We start from the raw sequence: 20,579 nt of genomic DNA, 5'->3' as shown, positions 1-20,579 counted from the left end.
TAAGCCTACTAGCCTTCAGTGTTTTATTTTTCAATCAAGATATAGTTTCTTTTTACTAGAATATGCAAGTCAAGTTTATGCTTGATCCGTAGTCATGCAGTATACATTTGGAAAGATGTTTATAGCAAGGTTAACTGATAAATGTGTTAAAAATCATGGTTTATAGCAGGAATTGGAAACACCTAGCCTCTGGACCCCCTTTGATCTGGCCCTGCCAATGCTACACTGACAGAACTCAAAGTTTCACTAATCTGTAGCACTTATTTTTAAGTTGGTAATTTTGTATGGCCCATGAAGGACTTCATAAATGTCTAAGTGGCTCTTGGCAGAGAAACAGGCCCCCCACTCTTTTTTTATAGGATTTGTCTGATTTTAAAAATATCATTTGCTGTTTAAGTTAATATTTTCAACATGTTATTTAATCCCAAAGTTTATAAAAGATGAATGACACTGGACTTAGGAACCCAAGTTAGGAACACTCAGACTTTATGTTCAGCAACTTTGAGTGTTCAGTCTTCAGTGCACCCGGGAACTTTGACTCCTCTTTTCTTGGCTTCTTTCTTTCTCTCTCTAGACTGTCACGAAGGGAAATTCCTTGCCGTCCATGATAGAAGTCCCTTCCTACGTACTGGCTCTTTTTGTCTGTCCAGACCTATTCTGGGAATTTTCTTTTTCCCTGAGCTGACTTTATAAACTCATTTTTTATTAGTAAAAATTGTTCCTTTTTATTTTTAAAAAGATTTTTATTTATTTTTATTGGAAAGTCAAGATATACAGAGAGGAGGAGAGACAGCGAGGAAGAACTTCCATCCACTGATCCATTCCCCAAGTGGCTGCAATGGTCAGAGCTGAGCTGATCCAAAGCCAGGAGCCTGGAGCCTCTTTCGGGTTTCCCACACAGGTGCAGGGTTGCAATGCATTGGGCTGTCCTTGACTGCTTTCCCAGGCCACAGGCAGGGAGCTGGATGGGAAGTGAAGCAGCTGAGATACAAATTGGCATTCATGTGGGAGCCTGGTGTGTGCAAGGCGAGGACTTTAGCCACTAGGCTACTGCACTGGGCTCAGAATTGTTCCGCTTGTAGTTAAAAAAACTTGGAAAGATAATTCAGTGTTTAATTTTGATGTCTGTAAACTAGAGATAATAAAAATTGAGGTGAAATACATGAAATGTTTAGAATGGTGACTGACACATAGTGATTGATCTGTAGATTTTATTAAATTATGTACGGTGTGTTTAAATATATAGTTCAGCATGTGAGAAGTGACACGTGGATGAGGTGCTAATGTAATTCCTCCATCTTCTGATGATCAGCAAGCGGGTGAGGAAGCCCCGTCTCACTTCAGCCCTCTTTCAGAATACAGTGCGCCTTCAGTGGTGTTATCCTTAGCCTGATGGTTATCAGGAAATCCCAGACACACACTGGGAATCTGTACCTTCATAGAGCTACTGCATCAGGAGCATGGGGAGTTGGGGAAGGTGACTTCTCCAAGCAGGATGGCTGGCTCCCAAGTCTGATGTTGCCTCGTCTCTGGACCTCCTGGTGTCTTAGGGCCACAGCTTCATTTTTAGAAACCAAGGCCTGTTCCTGATTGAGTGTCTGGGTTACATCTTCAGGTCTCCATTTATTCTTTCTCATTAAAAAAAAATTTTTTTTTTTGGTCGAGTGTGGGGTGAGGGCTCCACCTGCCTCAGTGTTCATGGCCACCACCTGCTGTTGAGCTTGGAATCCTCTCCTATGTGTCAACCATGTAGGATTCCACTTCCCTGCCCTCTCACCCATGCTACTTTGAAATCATCACTGATACCTTTAAATATGCTTTTTAAAATGCAGTCTATTATGTTACCATTGATAGTGGCTATCACTGCAGAATGATCACTGGGAAGAAATGAAAGTTGTTATTTGTTAGTGATTCCAGGCTTCATAGAAACGTAACTGATAATAGTTAGGCTGTTGCTGCTTTGGATCTGATTTGGGATTAGTCCATGAAAACTATTTGATTTGACTGTTAGGCCGAACTGCCTCAAGCCCTGGCACACATTGGACCTGGCTAGTACCACGACTGGGTTTGGCTGCGTTTTTAGTGCCTTTAGAAATTCTGAAGTACTTCTCTGGAGTTTGGAGCTCAGGTTGCCCTGCTGTCTCTGGCGGCATTGTTCTGTGGTGAAGGGCTCCCAGTTCTCTTCCTTTGAATTCGGAAGTGATCCCTGAATCAATGGGCAAGGAGAACATTTCCCTAGCTTTGTTCCCGCTTTCTTCCTGCTGAGGCAGTTCTGAGAGAGGCCAGGGCACATTTTGCATCTCTCAGGCTCATATCACCTTAAAATGAGAGTCTTCTTCCCAAGTGCCTTTGGGTGTGCGTAAGCCCCTTCCAAAATCCAACAGCACACATCCATCTGTTTGGTTCAGTACTCTGATTCTCCATTTGTTCACACAACAGATGAATGTCCTGGCCAGATTCCAGTGAATGATCGAGCTCTTCCCACACTTAGCATAAGCAAGCCTGTCCATGGAAAGTTTCTAGCAAATGCCTGAATGAAGTATTCCTAAGTGATAGTAGCCATTACCGTCATTGTTATATTTCTACCTTGTCTACCAGGTACACCACTTGCTTGTTTTCTTTTCCTCTGCCAGGTGACTGATCTTCCGGATTTTTAACCTTCAGATCGTCAAGTTAGCTATAATATTTTTTTTTTTCTCTAGGGATTATTTCTTCACAATGTTTGCTAGTCCATCCTGCTCTTTTTTCGTGTGTGTATGTGAGTGTGTGCGCGTGCGCATGCCTTTGAGACATAGACAGTAAATGAGAGAAAAAAAATCAAAAATACAAACAACAAAAAGCCTCTTCTCTGCTGGTTTGCTTCCCAGAGCCCACTCCAGTTGGGACTGAACCAGGCTGTGTCTGAGCTCTGTTGAAGCTGTGAGGCTGGAACTCAAGCCACATCTCCTAGCTACTTGAGTCATCTGCTGCTTCTCCAGGATTTACATTATTAGTAGGAAGCTTGGGAGGATCTGGAGCTCAAACCTAGGCATGTCCGATATGGATTGTGGGATTGTGGATGTCCCAACTGTGACACTGGACCCTTGCATCCTGTTCTGTGCTTTGTAACAATGAAGCCTTATTAAAAGCTCACTCTCGTCTTCAAGACGTGAGACCACCTTTTTCAAATACTCTGTTCAAGTCCTGAGTGAATACTTAGGGCTTGATTTTGAGCAACTGAATAATCTCTACAAGTTTTATGTCTACACAAAAATGTCTTTAAAATATTGTCTCATCCTCTTTACCCCATTCCTTTCCTTTCACAGCCTGAATCAGTGATCCATATGGGTATGCATCCCTCTCAACTATGCAAACATCATCAAAACATAAAAGAAATATATTAAAGAAAAAATGTTTTAGTATATGTACAAAGCCAGTATTAAGTGAGATCTTTGAGACAGTGTTTGACATACATCACTACAAGGAATAGATATTATTCAGAACTATTTTAGAGGACAATTTAGTGAGTTTCACACTTACAACAGCAGTATTGAAGTATCTGGGTTCAAGTCCCACTCCTGATACCAGTTTCCCGCTTATGTGTACCTTGGAGAGTGGCTGGGGAGTGGCTCAAGAAGTTGGGTCCCTGCCGTGTAGTTGGGAAACTGTATTGCATTCCTCCTGGTTCAGAGCTAGCTGTTGTGGGCATTTGGGGAGAGGACTCAAGAATGGAGAGCTTTCTCTGTTTCTGCTTTTCAAATAGATAAAATTAGAAAAAAATGAAGTTAGAAAAAAATACTATTTGGACTGTTCCAATTCACTATTATTTATTTGGCTTTCTTTGTGTGTCTTTTAATTTTTTCCCTCTTATCACTCTAATAGGAAACCATTATTAGAGCTTTATTTTCAAAATAGTACTCCTTTTGTTATCAACTTTTCAGATAATAAGTAAACTTTTCAGATAATAATGTAATGAGTTGTCACTCATGGACTTCATAATATTTTAAATTTAGAGTATTAAGATCAATCAGTATGTCTGAGAAATGATAGGTCTTAGACATCAGTAAATAATATACTCAAATGTTTTAACATGATTTTAACCATGAAATAAACATATTTTTAAATTTTACTAATTGCAAGTATGTTTTAAAACAGCCTGAGTCTGTGAGAGTGGAAGAACTAAGTCTATTTGTCTTACCCTAAAACAGAGGAGTGCTAACTTTTTCATTGTTTCCCTCCAGAAAGATTTTATAATTATAGGAAATCTGAGGAATCTTTTTCCAAGGTTTGGGGTCATTTGTGGAGCCATCCTTGTGTTCCCAGGCTCTTCCTGCTTTGAGAACAGAGGGAAAAATGGTATAAGTCTGGGACCCTGCCCAAGTCTTTGTGAGTGAGGGGTAGTGAGGAAAGGAGCGGGAAAGCCCTGGGATATGTGAGGCGAGGAAAGGAGACCAGATATAGGGAGAAGGAGTGGACACAGCGTGTTCTTTCTCGTGTCTTCCTGGAAGAAGAATGGGATTAAGTTAGGTCTTCAAAAATTACGCATGACTGTTGCTACTTAAAACTACTTCAGTACAAGTACTAAGAGCAAAAGATCTTTCCAGATTTATGAACCTACTTTCTTAAAAGTCACATTTTGACTTTGAAGTTGAATTGATTAGGTATTGACCAGTTAAGGCTGTATATGCTTGTGAAGTACGGAGTGATGCTGTGATATATGTGTACAATGTGAAGTGACTGAATTGGTGATAAACCTCACTTCAAATGCCTCTGTACGTCCTCCACCTCATGGGAACACTGTGTACTCCTGACCAGCATCTCCCCCCTGCCTAGCCTCGGATAGCCTCTGTCCTGTGCTGTGCTTTAATGAGTGCAGTTGCTGTAGAATCAGCACACAAGTGAGAACATGGATATTTGTCTTTCAGGGTCTGGCTTTTGGCACTTAATATACTAACCACTGGGTTCATCCATGTTGTTCCCAGGGACATAATTTCCATTTTTAAAGGTTGCGTAGTATCTCGTAATGCCAGTATAACACATCATCTGTATGTAGCCATCAGGTGACAGATGCTTCGGCAGATCCCACAGCTCAGTTGTTGCAAGTAATGCTGAACGAGAGTGCATTTTTCTCTTCAACATACTGATTTCAGATTTTAAGGTTGGATTTAAATTAGGCCAGAGGCTCTAAGTTCGTGTTTTCTAAGTTCCCTCAGCATTTTGAACCATAAGTATTATTTTATGATGATTGGTGTTAGTAGCAACAATACCTCCTGTTCTGTGGATGCTTTGTATACACCAGGCATTTTCATCTGTGATGTTTCTAATGCTCATATATATTGACATTTATGTATGTATGTATACTGTATATATTTATATATATAATTATCTCCATTTACAGATGAAAGCCTTTATTGCAGCAATGTACAATAGCTTCTTAAGCCTAATGAATGAAGAACCTAATACCTTAATGTGCTCTGGAACAATATGTTAATTCAATTGCAAAGGGAATGACTGAGGAAGTTGTAATTTATTTCCACGTATTGGTGAGTCCAGATCGCCTTATGTTGTGATGTTGGAATACTCCAGAGGCCATTCCCTATCCAGGCAAGAATACCTACAAAACACAGAAATCAATCAAATGTCATTGTTGGCTTTCCAACTAGACATGTGCCAGCAACATGTCCCACATATTTGTAGGTGGAATGCTGTTACACTATAGGGCTAGATTTCTTGGCTGTATGTGTGCAGTGCACAAGGGACACTCAGTAACTGTTCAGACGCGCAACACTGCAATCCCCAAAGAGTCTTAAAACTTGAACGTGAGTGAAATTTGTGTTCTTAATAGCTTTGTTCAGGAAGCATTTTTTCTGAGAGATTTCTCTGGGCTATTTGCTGTATTCAAGTGGAGACACTCTCACGAGCAGATTTAGGATGGATGGTTTTGGGCAAGTTGATTCTCAAGGGGAACATGAATCATTTTTAAAAAATCCTCCCCACAACACTTTGTTCTACGATGTAGATTTTGGAAACCATCACTCAGAAGCCATAGAGCCGTATATTTCCTCATCATTTCACAATGATCTAAACCACTTTCTACCTTGTTTATGCCTGAAGTCAGAGAGAAGTGATTTAAGAGAATATATAAGATAGTAGCAAAGCTACATTGTTTACTTTGTAGTTCAAGCATAGAGGAGATGCAATGAAAGCATTATTTGGAAAAGACTTGCATAATACATCATTACTGTGGTACAATTGTAGAAAGTTTGCTGATAGCTTTGGGAACAACTTCAAAAGTTGGTCTTTGGAGTAAATTTATGAACAGGAGAAAAAATACCAACATGAAAGGGTTACAGACTTTGCATCTATTCCTGCACAGAACACAGAGGGTCCAGTAAATCAAAAGGTTGGGATTTGCCAATAGATGTAATGAATGCTGCAGGCCTCCCAGTTTTCATGAGGGTAGGCAGCCAGATGGCTCCAATCAGGCTCTGCTGAAACGCAGGTTCCAAGTCTCTCCGGGCAGTTCATTTCCATGCCTATCTTCGGAGCCAGGTTTGTTGCTAGAGTGTGCCAGGCCCCATTCTACTGTCCCAGCATCGGTGGAGGCTGTCTGTGCAAAAGAAGTTTCCAGTTTTAGTTCCCCACAAAGAACATGCAGGCATATTGCAGGGATGGAACAGTTGTTGGGGAAAGTTACAGCATCTAGGTAAAGGAGCAGCTGCTCGGCTCTTGCAGTGCATGAGTGGACCACTGTATGTATTCACTTTTTTCAGAAGCTGGAGGGCTGTGAAGGATCCTTTGAGTTTACTTTGGCTGTCCTACGTCAGCTCTCATTGATGTGATGGTTCAGAGCATCCCTGCTTGAGTCTGGATAAATGGATGCCGACTGTTTGGACTCCCATTTCACTTAGCTGAGACAGCATGAGTATTGACTCTTTAAATGGGTCAATTGGTTGTCAAAAGAAATAGGAGGTGAAAGTTGGTTACTTTGATAACATGTGCTTCCAAATGCCTCACTCTTGACAAAAGCAATTTTGAAATAATCTCAACTGGTTCATTTCCCTTCTTAATTTTTCTTAGTACAAGAAGAGCTTGCAAAGACGTTCAATTATGGGAAACAATTAAAAATTCAGATTGCAAAGAGAAGACATCAGATTTGCCTCAAACAGGTGCTGGCACAGATGGCCCACTCACAAGTCCTGGCTTTATTTACAGCTTTTAACCACAGACAGATAAATTGACAAAAATGTTTCTGGATTTTATAATATGCTGAGTGCCCAATTTGGCTGTAAACTTACACTAATTTATAAATGGTTCAATTTAAAACTTGACCTCTCACATCACTAATAGCTTTTAAAAGATTATTTGCCTTCACTGCCATGTGCACAACTTGTGAGACAAGATTACCTTCTATTTGTTTTTGGTTCCATGTGCTTTCATCATCCATTGTTGTTAGTATTGTTTACTGTTGTGTTTATCATTAAGGAAAAATATTTCTCAGGTCAAACTGCAGGTATTTCTGACCCCATTGTTGCTCCTTAAAGGGAAACTACACCGTCCACTTCTTTTTACTCTTGTGTTATGATGTCTAATGAAAGCAGTAAAGTAAGTGATGTGATAAGCCAAATGATGCTGTCTTCAGTAAGAAGTTGTTGATGCTGCCCAGCTGGTGAAACATACTAGAGAACACATAATGTATATTTAGCCAGATTCATCATTCTTTGATGTCATCTAAGATTCAGCATAACTGCACAATTATTAAGCCCCCCAAATGAGGTTTACTATGCTTCTTCAACTGTTTATATTAAGGCACTCACCTACTAGCTTCATGTTTCTGAAGAGCTGAAAGCAGGAAGTTGGCAACTTGCTCTTCACTCCTCAAGGAAGACGTTTCGAAAGTAGAAGCAGGAAATACCGTTTCCTGCATTTGTGTATAAGGTCCATTGTAGAATCTGTAGGGTAGATCTTCAGAACGCCACCTGCTAATATGACACCTGCTACCTGTGCTCCATACACTGTGCGCAACGTTCCTCTGTGTGTGCTTTACGTGGTGCAAAATGATTAATACTGTCAAACAGTCTTGTTCTTACATTCTCAGAAGAACGTTCATCCTACACATCTTTCTTCTGGGTATAATCCAGGCTTTGTGTATCAGAACCACAGGATGGATCCTCCATTGGTATTTGGGGAACTTTGATGATTGAATGTAATTTTTTTCAGACTTTTCATTCTGTGTAGGGGTTTAAATCCATCTAAGGGAGTAGGATCATGGGAGGGGATGTGTGTCATTTAATATGTCATTGATTTTCTTTAACTCGCTTGTGTGATTTGCTTTAGTATTTTTTTTCTTCTTAATGAATGCTTCCATCCTCATCTGTGCTGTGGCTGCTCATGTGTCCTCCTCCTCCTCCTGTCTTCTGCTTCTGACACTAAAGCCCGCAGCCCGCTTGAGAGCTCAGTGCCCTGCCTAACAACCCGAAACTCGGACGATGACCCCTGTGTGCGCCGCACTCCCAGCGCAGGATGGCTAAGTAAGTCAATGTCTTGGGCAAGGGCAATGCTGGCAGGGAGGGGCCTTGGGAGGGCAGGAAGCTTGGGCTTATGATTAATGAGTGGATGCATTGTCAAAAGTGCCTGAAAGGGTCAGACACAAGGAAAACAAAACTCATAATTATGGTTGTATTACTTCTGCTATCCCAAGAGACTGGTAATAAAGAACTTTCTGGGTGATCTGCTGTCCTGAATTCAAGCTGAGTGGCTTGGAAGGCAGAAAGAGTGTAGGAGTAAAGTTGAGGGCTGGCACTGGCTGCTCACCCACCAAGTGACACTTCCCAGACCTGCAGTGTCTGGCTGGTGCTGCTGGACCATCTTTCATCAGAGGCTTGAGATTAAAAGAGTATTCATTGAACACATTCCTCCAGAGTTTCTTTTTACCCTTTGGAAGTTTTACTTATGTTATAGGCAGACCTTAAGACATTGAGGTGTTTTTGTAGAGTATCAGGGAAATTGACCAAAATGTTCAGTGAAATAAAATTCTGACTACTATTTATAAATGAACTGAAGACCACAGTTGGACCAGATCTTATAAGAAAGCAGGTGTTCTCTTATTATGGTTGTGTGCTGTATTCTCCAAATGAGCAGCCATGTGGTGTAATCTCTTGCTTACTCTATCAATGTGATGAATTACATACATCCATATTGAATAAGTAAGGCATGTATGGTGGTGTTAAATCGTGCTTGTCTTTCCTACCTGTCCAACTCATATTTACCTCTTCTTGGAATGGAGCACTTTTCTCATCAACTTATCTTTTTCTGTCTTCTGTATGGTTAAATCACACCTCCTTGGTCCCTCTGCCCTTCCAGAAATGCTTTTTCAGATACGAGTATCCAACCTACTCTGTAAATTCCTGAGTGAATTTCTTTCTCCTTTATAAATAATAATCTTAAATATTAATGTTCCATGGCTCCTATTGTCTACATCTCATAATTGTGAACTTCTCATAGGTTGTGTTTTCTTGTCCTTCGATATTCTGGTGTGTGTGCGTGTGTGTTCATTTCAGCTTAAAATTCCTTTGAAACAGGAGCCATTGTCATGCTTGTGTATCTTTCCCAGTGCAGTGCAGGTGCTTGGAAGATAGATATTGTCTGGTAGCCGTAGTAGAAAATGATCCTTGTTGCCCTCTTGCATTGCTGAAAGCAACCAACAGTCCAGTTTTGCGATGGGTTGTGTTGGCTACACAGTAAATCATTAGCCTCGTGTGAGTTGTTCACTTGCAAGTAGCACTTCGCCACAGAACTGCACAACTTTGGGTGAGGAATTTGACTATCAGTATATTCTGATAATCATCACAGAATTACCTGTTTAAAAAAGCTGCCAAAAAATGTCAGCTAAAACTCAGATTGGTAGCAAGTTTCTATTAAGCTCATCTTTCAATATTCTTACCAAGGTATTTTCAGGCCTAGAATAACTTTAAGTAACTCACTGCTTTAAAAAAAGAAAAAACTAGCTTTAAAGGTACTTTTTAGGGAGTAAGCTCTCGTCATTTTTACATTGTATGCTTCTTATCTTAGTTGTCACCTGAGGCAGATGTGAACTGAGAGCTCTTATCCGTTTCCAATGCTGCCAAGATATTGAATTAGAAGTTGGAACAAAACCAAAACCGATTTCCTCTCATAGATCTGCAGATCTGAAACCGGCTCAGACCACTGAGAACAAAGGAGAAGCTTTCACCTCTCCTTTTCAGGACAAGTTAATACCCAGCTAAATGCTGTGCCATTATTAGAGGGCAGGAGCACCTGCTATCTTGGTAGATCCAGAATGGCTCTTCACTATGAGTGCTTATCTGTGACTTCAGGTTGACATCTAACAGCCAGCCTCATTTGAGCCCTTAGAAAACACTTGTGTCCCTTTGCAGTTATTGGCAGGCAAGATTCCTTGCTTCAGTGGCTCAGGTCTGAACTTCAAAGGAGAAAATGAGCTTTGGAGTTTTTTCTGTCCTCTCCTGCATATTCCTGCCATCTGCCTTCGCTTTGCTTTGTTTTGTGTCTGTCTAGGTTGTCCATCTACTGGGAAGGTGCTTTGTCCCATTGGTATTTGGCTTTGCAGATACTTAACCAGGATTTAATGATGATATTATTAGGTAATGCTGGGGTTTTTCCCCTTTTTTAAATTTCTGAAACCACAGTTGTATAAACTGCATTGATCTTGCATTCTAAAATCAGGCTGTCCAGTTAATGTCAGACTTTTATAGACTGAATTATAAGTGGAACTTTTTTTTTGCTTTCAAAAAAGTTTCTTTTCACGGCATTTCTGAAATTAATCAATTCAAAATATTTTAACTTTAGAAGGCTTACTTCACTGAGTAAAAATTATAATTTTCTCTGCCTCTGGAATTTCCTCAAAAAGTTTTGGAGCTTCTTTTGGAAAGTGGCAGTCCCAGCAATTTCATTTTAACAAGTTCAGCTTAGCAAGTGTTCCCTGAGTTCTAGTTTCATGGTGCGTTGGAGGGAATGGGGTAAGAGAGACTCATGGATGAAGCCTATTATGAAGGGGCTTGGATTGACTGCCACCCAGGAGACGGAGGCAGACCTGTTTGTCTGCAGTTTGTAAATTGTTTGCAAATACTATATTCTGAGGATGCTGATTGGAACAACACCTGGTGGGCATTAAAAGAGAACTGGTGAAAGAATTCTTAGTGGGGAGGAATTTTTCAATGCATTTTAAGGGGTAGATCCCTAGCTCCAAGATGAAGATTATAATAAAAATGGGATGAGACAGTGAAAGACTGCGCTGCATTGAAAGAAACATAGAAAGAGAGCCATGTTGTTGGAAAGCTTGAAGATTTTGTGCAAGGTAGGGTAAATTCACGAGCAAATTAGGGTGGGCACAAGAACAGGACACTCGGGAGCTTGGATGGAAAAGCTTTTGGTCTGTTTTGAAGAAGGTCTGTGCACAGTGATTCTTACGAAGGAAGCATGACTAGATGTTTATAAAGGGAAGCCCTCCATGGGGGTTCTTTGACACTTAGGAGCAGGTTGCAGTGCAGCAGAGGTGGAAGGAATTGGAGCTGAGCCAGGGTTGTGACTATGGAAGAGGAGATGAGTGGATAATGTCAGAACTGTTACGGCAATAAAATCTGAAGGACGTGGCAACTGAGTGTTAGGGAGGTAAAGGAAAGGGGCCAGGATGGCTCAGGTTTGGAGTTTTCAGGAAGGTGATGGGAATCTGCTTTGGTAAAAGGCCATGGATCTTCAGAGCATACTGGTTAAGGTCAGAGCTCTCATCTGTACACGTTGCAGCCATATTCAAAGATTTCTTTCCTTAGGAGTCTTTGTTTCCTTTTCATGGTGTAAACTCCTTTACATTTCTGCATTTAATGTATTCTTATTTTTGATTTCCTCAGAAACTTCCGAGGTTTTTTTGGGGGGGAAGCAAATGATCACATTGGAGCTATCTTTATTGTCCAGTAAATGTAAGGTGTTTCCATCTTGATTAGAACCATCTCAGTTTCCATCCTTTGTTTCTTTAGTTGCCAGGTTCAAGAGCAGGCTTGTTCTTGAATGTGAATATTATTTGGATCACTTATTGTACCCTTCCCACATACCATTTTGGTCATTAAAAGCCATAGTAAATTGAAATGCAATCAAAAAATTTCCCCACTGTAGCTGTTAATAATCCTAATTTGAAAAAGATGGTGGGCAGTAAAATCTTTCAGTAGCTACATCTGCCTTCAGGTATTTTGGATAACATAGGAAGTTCATAAAGAGATATGATATGCAAAAGTGAGTTGCAGCGTTCTTAAAATGCACATGACCTAATGAATCAAAATTTAAAAAATCAATTCTGAATTATTCTGAGTTTCTGAAAAGAGTATTTTGTTGATATCTACTAGTGTATTTATAATGGAATTAATTATATGTTGAGTTGCATACCTCGAACTGTAATCAGAATGGGCTAAGAACAAAAAACTACTAATATTTCAGGGTGCTTGGGACTTGGAAGTGATACAGACTTGGAAAACCTTTAAAAAAGTTGCTGAGGATGATAAAATATGTGTTTTCTTTCCATTTCCCCAGTAAGAGGAATTTGGGATTTGTGAGGTTTCAAACTTATACTTGACAGAATGGTGATATATCTTGTATGTTTCTAATCAAACTCTTCGCCTCATTATGAAGTCTGTCCACTCTCTGTCATTTTACCTGAGCTTCCTGTACCTTGCTGTGTTTTCCTTTCTGTCAGCCTTGGGGTGTTAAAGTCAACTTGGATTGTGCTGTGTGTTGCTCTGCATATAGTGAATCACTCAGTCTGTTTGGTGTTACCTTTGCTATGTTAGTTGCTCTGTCTCTTATCTGAGGTCACCATTTATGGCTGGACACAGGCTTATGGGACTGAGGCTTTGACCTCCAGCTAGGTTATCATATCTGGCTGGTAAATCACCTCTTCATGTGAAAACACTCAGGGCCACCTCTGCACATCTCAAAAAAGGGTCTGTCCCTCCATCCTGGCTCTCAAGGCCAATTTTCCAACATTCTGTAGTTGAAGAAGGCTCATTTCACACTGCTGTTTCCCTTTATTTATGCTACCGCAGCTACGTGCCATTATTTGTATTTACTGGATATTTCCTTTTATGCGTTTTTCCTGAAGAACAAAAATCTCCCCATTTGTAGTACTTGAGAGCGTGTCAAATTTCTGCCCATCCTTTAAGGATCACGACCATCTCCTTGAAGCTTACCAACTTATAGTACTCTCTACTGATCTTGAATTCTGGAAGCACTGTTGTTGAAACCCTGCACATGGCATTTACATCATTTTACTTTGTAGCATAATGTATAGGCACATGTCTTATTGCCTGTATCAACTGTAAGTTTCGTAAGGATAGGATTTATGTCAAAAAATTCATTTAGGCAGCCTTTTAACAGACTCAATCCAAGTCTGCTCTGTAGTCTCTTCAATAAAGCCTTATTGGGATGAAGTCTTGCTTATTAGTTTATATTTAGTCTGTGGCCATTTTCATCATGCGTTGTCATTGTAGCAGAGCTCTTATCGTTCACAAAGCCTAAAAATATTTTCTTTTTGACATTACAAAGTTTTCTAACCTTTTCTCTGTGTCCTGGATCTCAAGGAGGACACCGAAAAAGGCTGGCTATCCCAAAGACCCTGCCCAAGCATTTGAAAGCTCTAGAATTTTCTTCATGTATTTCAACCACAATCATAAGTCTCAGTAGATAGAATACTGAAATAAGCATAGAAATCCAATATATTCCACTAAGTCATGTATTAAAGATAGCTGTAAAAATTGTTTGTAAAGATTTAGATATTTTTATTTGAAAGGCAGATTTACAGAGAGAAGAAGAAGAAGAAGAAGAAGAAGAAGAAGAAGAAGAAGAAGAAGAAGAAGAAGAAGAAGAAGAAGAAGAAAGAGAGAGAGAGAGAAATTGGTTCCATTTTCTGGTTCACTCCCAAAATGGCCACAATGGCTGGAGTTGAGCCAATCTGAAGTCAGGAGTCAGGAACCTCTTTCAGGTCTTCCATGTGATTGGAGGGGTCCAAGGATTTGATCCTACCTATGCTACTTTCCAAGTCTGTTAACAGGGAGCTGAATTGATCTCAGTGCTGCATGTGGAGGATTAGCCTGTTGATCTACAGTGCTGGCTCCAACAATACTATTGTTTTCGTTTTTTTTTAATTTTGGAAAACGTAATTTGCCACAATGTTAAGATGTTAGTGGGTTTGCTATCTTGAAGTGAATTTGTGAATAGATTTTTTGTTGTGATTGCTAATATCAATAGATAGGACTCAGACAAATGATTTAACAGCTATGGTTAAGTTGTTTTTCTGATAGACCACCTTACATATAGCAGTAAATCAGTAGGTATTGATTGAGCAACACAACCTAAAATATGAAATGGAACAGAGTTTGGGATAATAATTTAAAGCTTCTAAAGGGAAATAAGAGGCATTAAAAAGGTTGTTTATTCTGTGTCTGTGACTTTGATTTCTCCCAGCCCCCCAGGAGACCCTGATGAGGGATAGTGAAGTGGGGATGATTTTGTGTCTAGTAACAAGTGCATGTCTCCCTAGGCCCCTTTCTTTGCTGTTCTCATGACAACTAGCAGCCCAGGTGGGCCAGGTTTTGCTACAGTGACAGCTAACCCCAAACATCTCTGTCGCTTAATACCACAGAAGTTTCTTACTCAAGCTGCTACATGTCTACTGTGAGTTTTCACAGGGCTCTGCTCACTGTCCCTGGGGGATCCTGGCTAACAGAAGCTTGCTCTTATTACATGCCTCTACAATCATTGTAACCCTGGGCAAGGTTGTGGATGGTGACTCATGGGCTGCCTGTTCAACTTCTGGCTAGAAATGAATGATACATGTCACTTTCATGTACATTTCATTTGCAACAATGAGTCTTGCGTTCATTCCGTTTCCAAGATTGGCTGTGTTACTCAGAAGGTGGCGATTCAGAAATACTTCATGGGCAGCCGAAATGACTGTCACCCAATCACACCAGGAATCTCGTGCCTTTATGTTGGATTGTGCCCTTCTTGACAAGACTGAAAACAATGTGAAGCTGGCCAAAGCAATGGGCAGAAAAATCTTGTCTTGCATACTGTTATGGTTGGAGGAGGAGGGATTGTCTTGTAAGGGAAGGCCTACTGGGACTGCGGTTTTATAGGAACTTCTGAGGTAGATGAGGTTAATTTAAAACTAATGGAAGCTTTCATGTAAATATGTGGAAAAGCATTCTTAGTAGAACAATGTCTGGATTTAATTAATGGAGACAACTGAAGATCTAACTACTTGAATTACTGTGTCTGCATATGTGAGTGCAAGAGACTGGAGGAGAAGCAAATGCGATGTTCTGGTTGTGGATATCAGTTTCAAAGTTAATGATGAAATTTCTGCTTGGCAACAAACAGTAAAATTTTACTTTGATGAAAATTGCTGGCAGAATCTTCAAAAATAGGGCTTTTCTTCTGTGGTGAGTAGAATATTCATGGTGTTTAGAGTTATTCTGGGAATTCCTATCTCAGTTCTGTTGCTCCTAATACACCCTCCACCTCACTGTATTGCCACCTGTCCCCTACTCAGGCTGAAAACCGTTCACGGTGACTGAAGGACCTTTAAGCTTCAGAGCACATCACTCTGTCCATTCAAAGACCTTTGGTGACAACTCTCTGCCATTTCCAAGCTAAAGCTTAGCCTGATTTTCTAAGATCAAGATCAAGTTGAAGTTCTGTGTATGTGAGATTGATTCTTTTTTCGGCCTGACTACCTAATCGTTTTTTTTTTCTTCTTTTTTTTTAGCTTTCGCATCCTTGTATCACAAGCTTTTGTAATTTGAATTTTCAAGTGCTTAGATTTAGTGCTTTTCCATCTATGCTCTCTCATGCTTTTCCAGTTGCTCCCAGTCAATTTTTGAAGCTCATGCTTCTCTAACACACTTGTGTTTCATGTACTGCCTCCCCTGTCCCACCACAGGGTCTCTGCCTCCACTGATTTAATATTACACATAATAATAATACGTTTCCTTAGTTGTTGGCAAAGTACCTAAAGAGTGTGAGCCACATCTGATTATCTTGGTGTACCCAATGTCCAACGTAATGCTACATACGCAGTAGATGTTCCATAAATGTTGGACCACACAGATTGATTTTGTATTTTGACCTCAATTCACTGGTGTGGGAAACATGTGCTCTGGTCATCTTTAAGAACTTAGTCAATCTGAAAGCAAGTAAGAGGAAATGATATGTGTTGCATCTGCTTAACTGGTATGGGTAATGTACATTAGCTTACGAAAAGCCTCCTGTACAGCAGGTAGCTCCGCATCTGTTGCTGATTGTTGGGGAAAACACATTTTGGAAGGAATGATGAATCATTGATTGTCTTATTATTGGTTGTGTGGGGAGCTGTGATTGAGCCATACACATTTATAAATGGGGGGCTGTTTTGGATGAAGCTTTGATTTGTTCATTATCCATGGCTTACCATAGTATGTAGCACACAGATATGTCATTTATTGAGTCAATGAACACTCAACCTGAAAGTGAGAGAAAAAATGAGGTAACAGGGAAGCACAGAAAAGAAACCAGTTTTTTTATTCATAAACATAGTGAGGCTTCTCCCTTCAATGTAGTTTTATCCCCAGTAATTTTATTTTCAGCTTATTTGAAAGGGACAAAGAGACAGAGACATCTTCCATCTGCTTCTTCACTCTGCAAATGTATGCTGCAGTATGATCTGGGCCAGGCCACAGTTAGTAGCCCAGAACTCAACCTATGTCTTTCACATCTGTGTAAGACACTCAAGTTCTTGAACTATCATCTGCTGCTTTCCAGGGAACACATGTACAGGAAACAGGGCTTGTCTTAAATGTAGGTATTCTGATGTGATTGTGGCAAGCTGACTGCTGTGCCAAATGCCTGTCTCTAGGAGTAATTTGTCTGAATGTTTCCTATCGTGGCCTTCACAGAACCCCTCAACTCAGGAGCATTGACACCCCTGGGAAGCTCTGCTCTTCTGGGGCTGCTGTTAACTGTAGAATTTGAGGAGTAGATTCCATGGCCAGGGCGCTCTGATCATGATCAGACTAACCAGAACTGAGATGTTGCATCCAGGCCATGGGTGACTGTTCCAGCCATCATGTTTTCAGTTCAGCTCCCAGCAAATAGTTCTGTGATTTGAGCATCACTGACCAGTTCTGGGAGAAGGCGCTGGAACAGTTTTCAGGGTACTTATATGTGTTCCAGCTATCCCTCTTTCTGGGCCCATTTGCGAACTCTACTTATTTGCTCCCTTGTGCTTAACTGTGACCACACAACTTGCTTTGATCACGGAAATATGAGCAGATGTTCTAGTTCTTTCCCGGGGGAGCAATGAGAGGCAGTGTATGCCTTGTTGTTTTGTTTCCTCCAAGCCAGTGGTGGTCTAAAGGACAACTTCTTCATGCATGTGAGCCCTAGCCTAAGGACAGAGCAGCAGAACCAAACCATCATCCATCTGTGTGGTAATGATCGTGACTGACAGGAAATCACTGTTGTTTTTGCCATAAGGACCTGAAGTCATTCTACAATTATAAACTGGCCTCTCTGATGGGTGGCTGTTTGAGATACCCAGTAAGGGGATGAATCAAGGTTTGAACTCAAGTATGTAGACTGCAGATGCTAGGTTTCCTTCTCATTACTCTCTCTGCTATTCATTCTTGCTACTCTCAGCCCCACATTTAGTCACAGATACTGTGCTTGTCTGCTAGCCAGAAGTGGAATTACCGAGACTTCTCAATGAGAAGCAACAAGTCAACATTCACAAGCATCATTTTCTGAGATGGTTCTCTGTTCCCAGGCCCATTCTTATCAGCCCCAGGGCTCAGCACACAGACTATGATGGCCATGATTAGCTCTCGGCTGAAGGAACCGTACACGCAGAAACATTCTGCCAGTGGTAACCATGGTTACAAATCAAAATAGTCTTATTAGGTGGATATAATGGAGAACTAATATCAGCATCATCCTTTTTGAAGAGGAAGAACAGGATAAATCTAATTACAATGAGAAGTGCTTCTGCTCAGTAAATTCTTGCTTTAAAAGACCTTTCTTCTGGACCACATTTAAACTAGGCCTTGGATTTTAGGAATTGTGTCAAAGTTGAATCATTTTGCCAATTTTCAAAGGCTGTCTTGAGATGATTTTAGTCTGAGTTTCCGGGATATGCCTAGAACCTACCAGAAAATGGGACTTGTGTAAGCCATTCACGTGGCTGCTATTATTTTCAATAGTGTCCGTGATAGTTGTGACTTGTCTTTGGAAGAGTGATTATCCGGAGCCTGCATTGGGAGGAAACCTTTCCCCTCCTGTGGTGACAGTTTCATTATGTCCAGTTACAGTGAGAGTTTTGCAGTGTTGTATTTATTCATTCATATTATTCATTCACTCATTCATGTAAATGGATTTTGAGTATCGTTCTTTGTCTAGAGCTCAACTAGGTACTGGAAATATACAAAGAATAAGGCAGACACCAGCCCTCTCTGCAGAGAACATCCAAGAAAATGTTGTGGTCATTAAGGGAAGAATGATATTTATGATACACTGAGCTTACCCTGAGTGGGATGAGAAGTTCTTATAGAGAAAATGATTCACATCTGAAGGAAGAGAATGAGAAATTAGAGAACTCCTAGGAGCTGTTCGGGTAGCCGGAGACCTACACCCAGCCACAGAAGCAGTGATTAGAGGAATTAGAAAAAGGTGAGTTAACTAGGCCGTGAGCGTCCCTAAATCCATTATGTGGAGAACAGTAGGCTCTGCTTTGCTGCTTCAGAGGGCAAAGGACCAGGGACCTGACTCAGGAGCACTTTAGTGGCGAAAATATTTGCTTGAGATTTCTAGAGATTTTGGGTAAGGAGTAAATATGATTTTTTTTAGATCCATTGTTTTCTAGCAGGATCAATGACCTGATCGGATTTTAGTTTTTCCTAGGTTCAAGCCATTAAGCTCGATTGGTGAAGACATCCTCCCCTCCCTCTTGTGTCTGATGCAGGCTTTTCCCAGCAACATAGCTTTGTTGACCAGCTTCTTGGGAGCAATGAGAACTTAGGGGGACTAACTTTCCTGTACCCAAAAGTTGTAAGGCATAAAGCAAGGGCCTATACTTATGAGAATTATTGGCTAAGCTTAGAATCAAATGGGGCATATGTTATTCTTAAAATGACTAGTGAATATTAATATGTGTTTAAATGAATGCCAACTCCCGTGGGTGCTTTGGTTGGGAAACAATGCAAACCACATATTCTCTATTAGTCCATACATATGAGACTGGGATATTGAGGTTCAGCCATATATATGAAAGAGCTTTGTTGTAGCAGCATTGGTGAGGTGACAAGTTTCCTGTCACCATTGTGTATGCGTAGACATTAGGAGATTGGCTCCTCTAACATTATGGGAGAAAAACTGCTTCAGTGAGAAGTTGGCTGGATGCTCTCCAGGTATCCTTTAAGGCTGAGATACTGTGAACCATAATGATGATAACTTATCCTAATTTACCCAATCCTGTGGGGGTGTCTACATTTACTAGACACACTGTAATAAGAGAAAACATATAACTGAAAAAATTCTGGTATAACTGTACTGGGGAAATTTTAAAGCTGGGGTTGTGATGCTGATTCATAGTATGCTTTATAAAGGAGTTTCTTTTTCATTCTCTCTTTTCCTTGGTTCAGCAGAAATGGCTTTTTTAGTAAATACTTTTGCCCACTGGCTGAAGTAAACTTCAACTAGCATAACTGGGCCCAGTCAAACAGACCATGAGTTACCCCCCTCTTTTTTTTTAAAGATTTATTTATTTTTATTACAAAAAAAGTCAGATATACAAAGAGGAGGAGAGTCAGACAGAAATATCTTCCTTCCGATGATTCACTCCCCCAGTAACCGCAATTGCCAGTGCTGTACCGATCTGAAGCCATGAGCCAGGAGCTTCCTCCAGCTCTCCCACGTGGGTGCAGGGTCCCAAGGCTTTGGGTTGTCCTCAACTGCTTTCCCAGGCTACAAACAGGGAGCTATATGGGAAGTGGGGCTGTCGGGATTAGAACCTGCGCCCATGTGAAATCCCAGCACATTCAAGGCGAGGACTTTAGCTGCTAGGCCATCGTGCTGGGCCCAGTCCCCCGCCTCTTTATGATATTTCAAATATATTACCATTTGTCCTTTTTCCTACCCAATTTATACTAAAAACTACTTTAATAGTAAACATAGACATATGTATGTTTTCCACAATAGAAGGCCTGGTACTGAAATGTACCCAAGACCAGAGTATCCTCAAAAATATGTTAGATTGTCATTTAAGAACTTTGAATGCCTGTCATTTACACACAGAAGTAAGTGAGGTGCATAGTGCACTAGATTTCTCGAGTCAATAGTTATTCATGACCTGTAATGTCTGTGAGATTTCTAACTTTCTGTTGGATGCTGGCTCTCACTGGTTTGTCCGTAGCTGCCAGGTACCCTCCATGTGATAAGTAACAGTGACACGTAGGCTGTGTTCTTCAATTCTTGGGTCAACCCAGATGATTTCGATGCCCACCTTGAAACAGTTCTTTGATTTCCTC

General features: G+C 40.6%; 1 protein-coding gene across 3 annotated transcripts in view; it reads left to right on the top strand.

Moving 5' to 3' along the window:
• Positions 1-20,579, top strand: part of SLC4A4 (solute carrier family 4 member 4) — a 336,295-nt gene that overhangs the window by 160,452 nt on the left and 155,264 nt on the right. The window contains exon 7 of one of the 3 annotated variants that reach the window (XM_058667227.1): positions 8,415-8,510. The exons of the other annotated variants lie outside the window; for them this stretch is intronic. Within the exon in view, the coding sequence (XP_058523210.1) occupies positions 8,415-8,510 (96 nt within the window). The remainder of the gene's footprint in view (positions 1-8,414; positions 8,511-20,579) is intronic. 3 annotated transcript variants of the gene reach the window in all.

The sequence above is a fragment of the Ochotona princeps genome, chromosome 7, assembly GCF_030435755.1.
Source record: "Ochotona princeps isolate mOchPri1 chromosome 7, mOchPri1.hap1, whole genome shotgun sequence".
In the NCBI taxonomy this organism is placed as follows: Eukaryota; Metazoa; Chordata; class Mammalia; order Lagomorpha; family Ochotonidae; genus Ochotona; species Ochotona princeps.
This window is presented reverse-complemented; position numbering and strand designations above follow the sequence as displayed.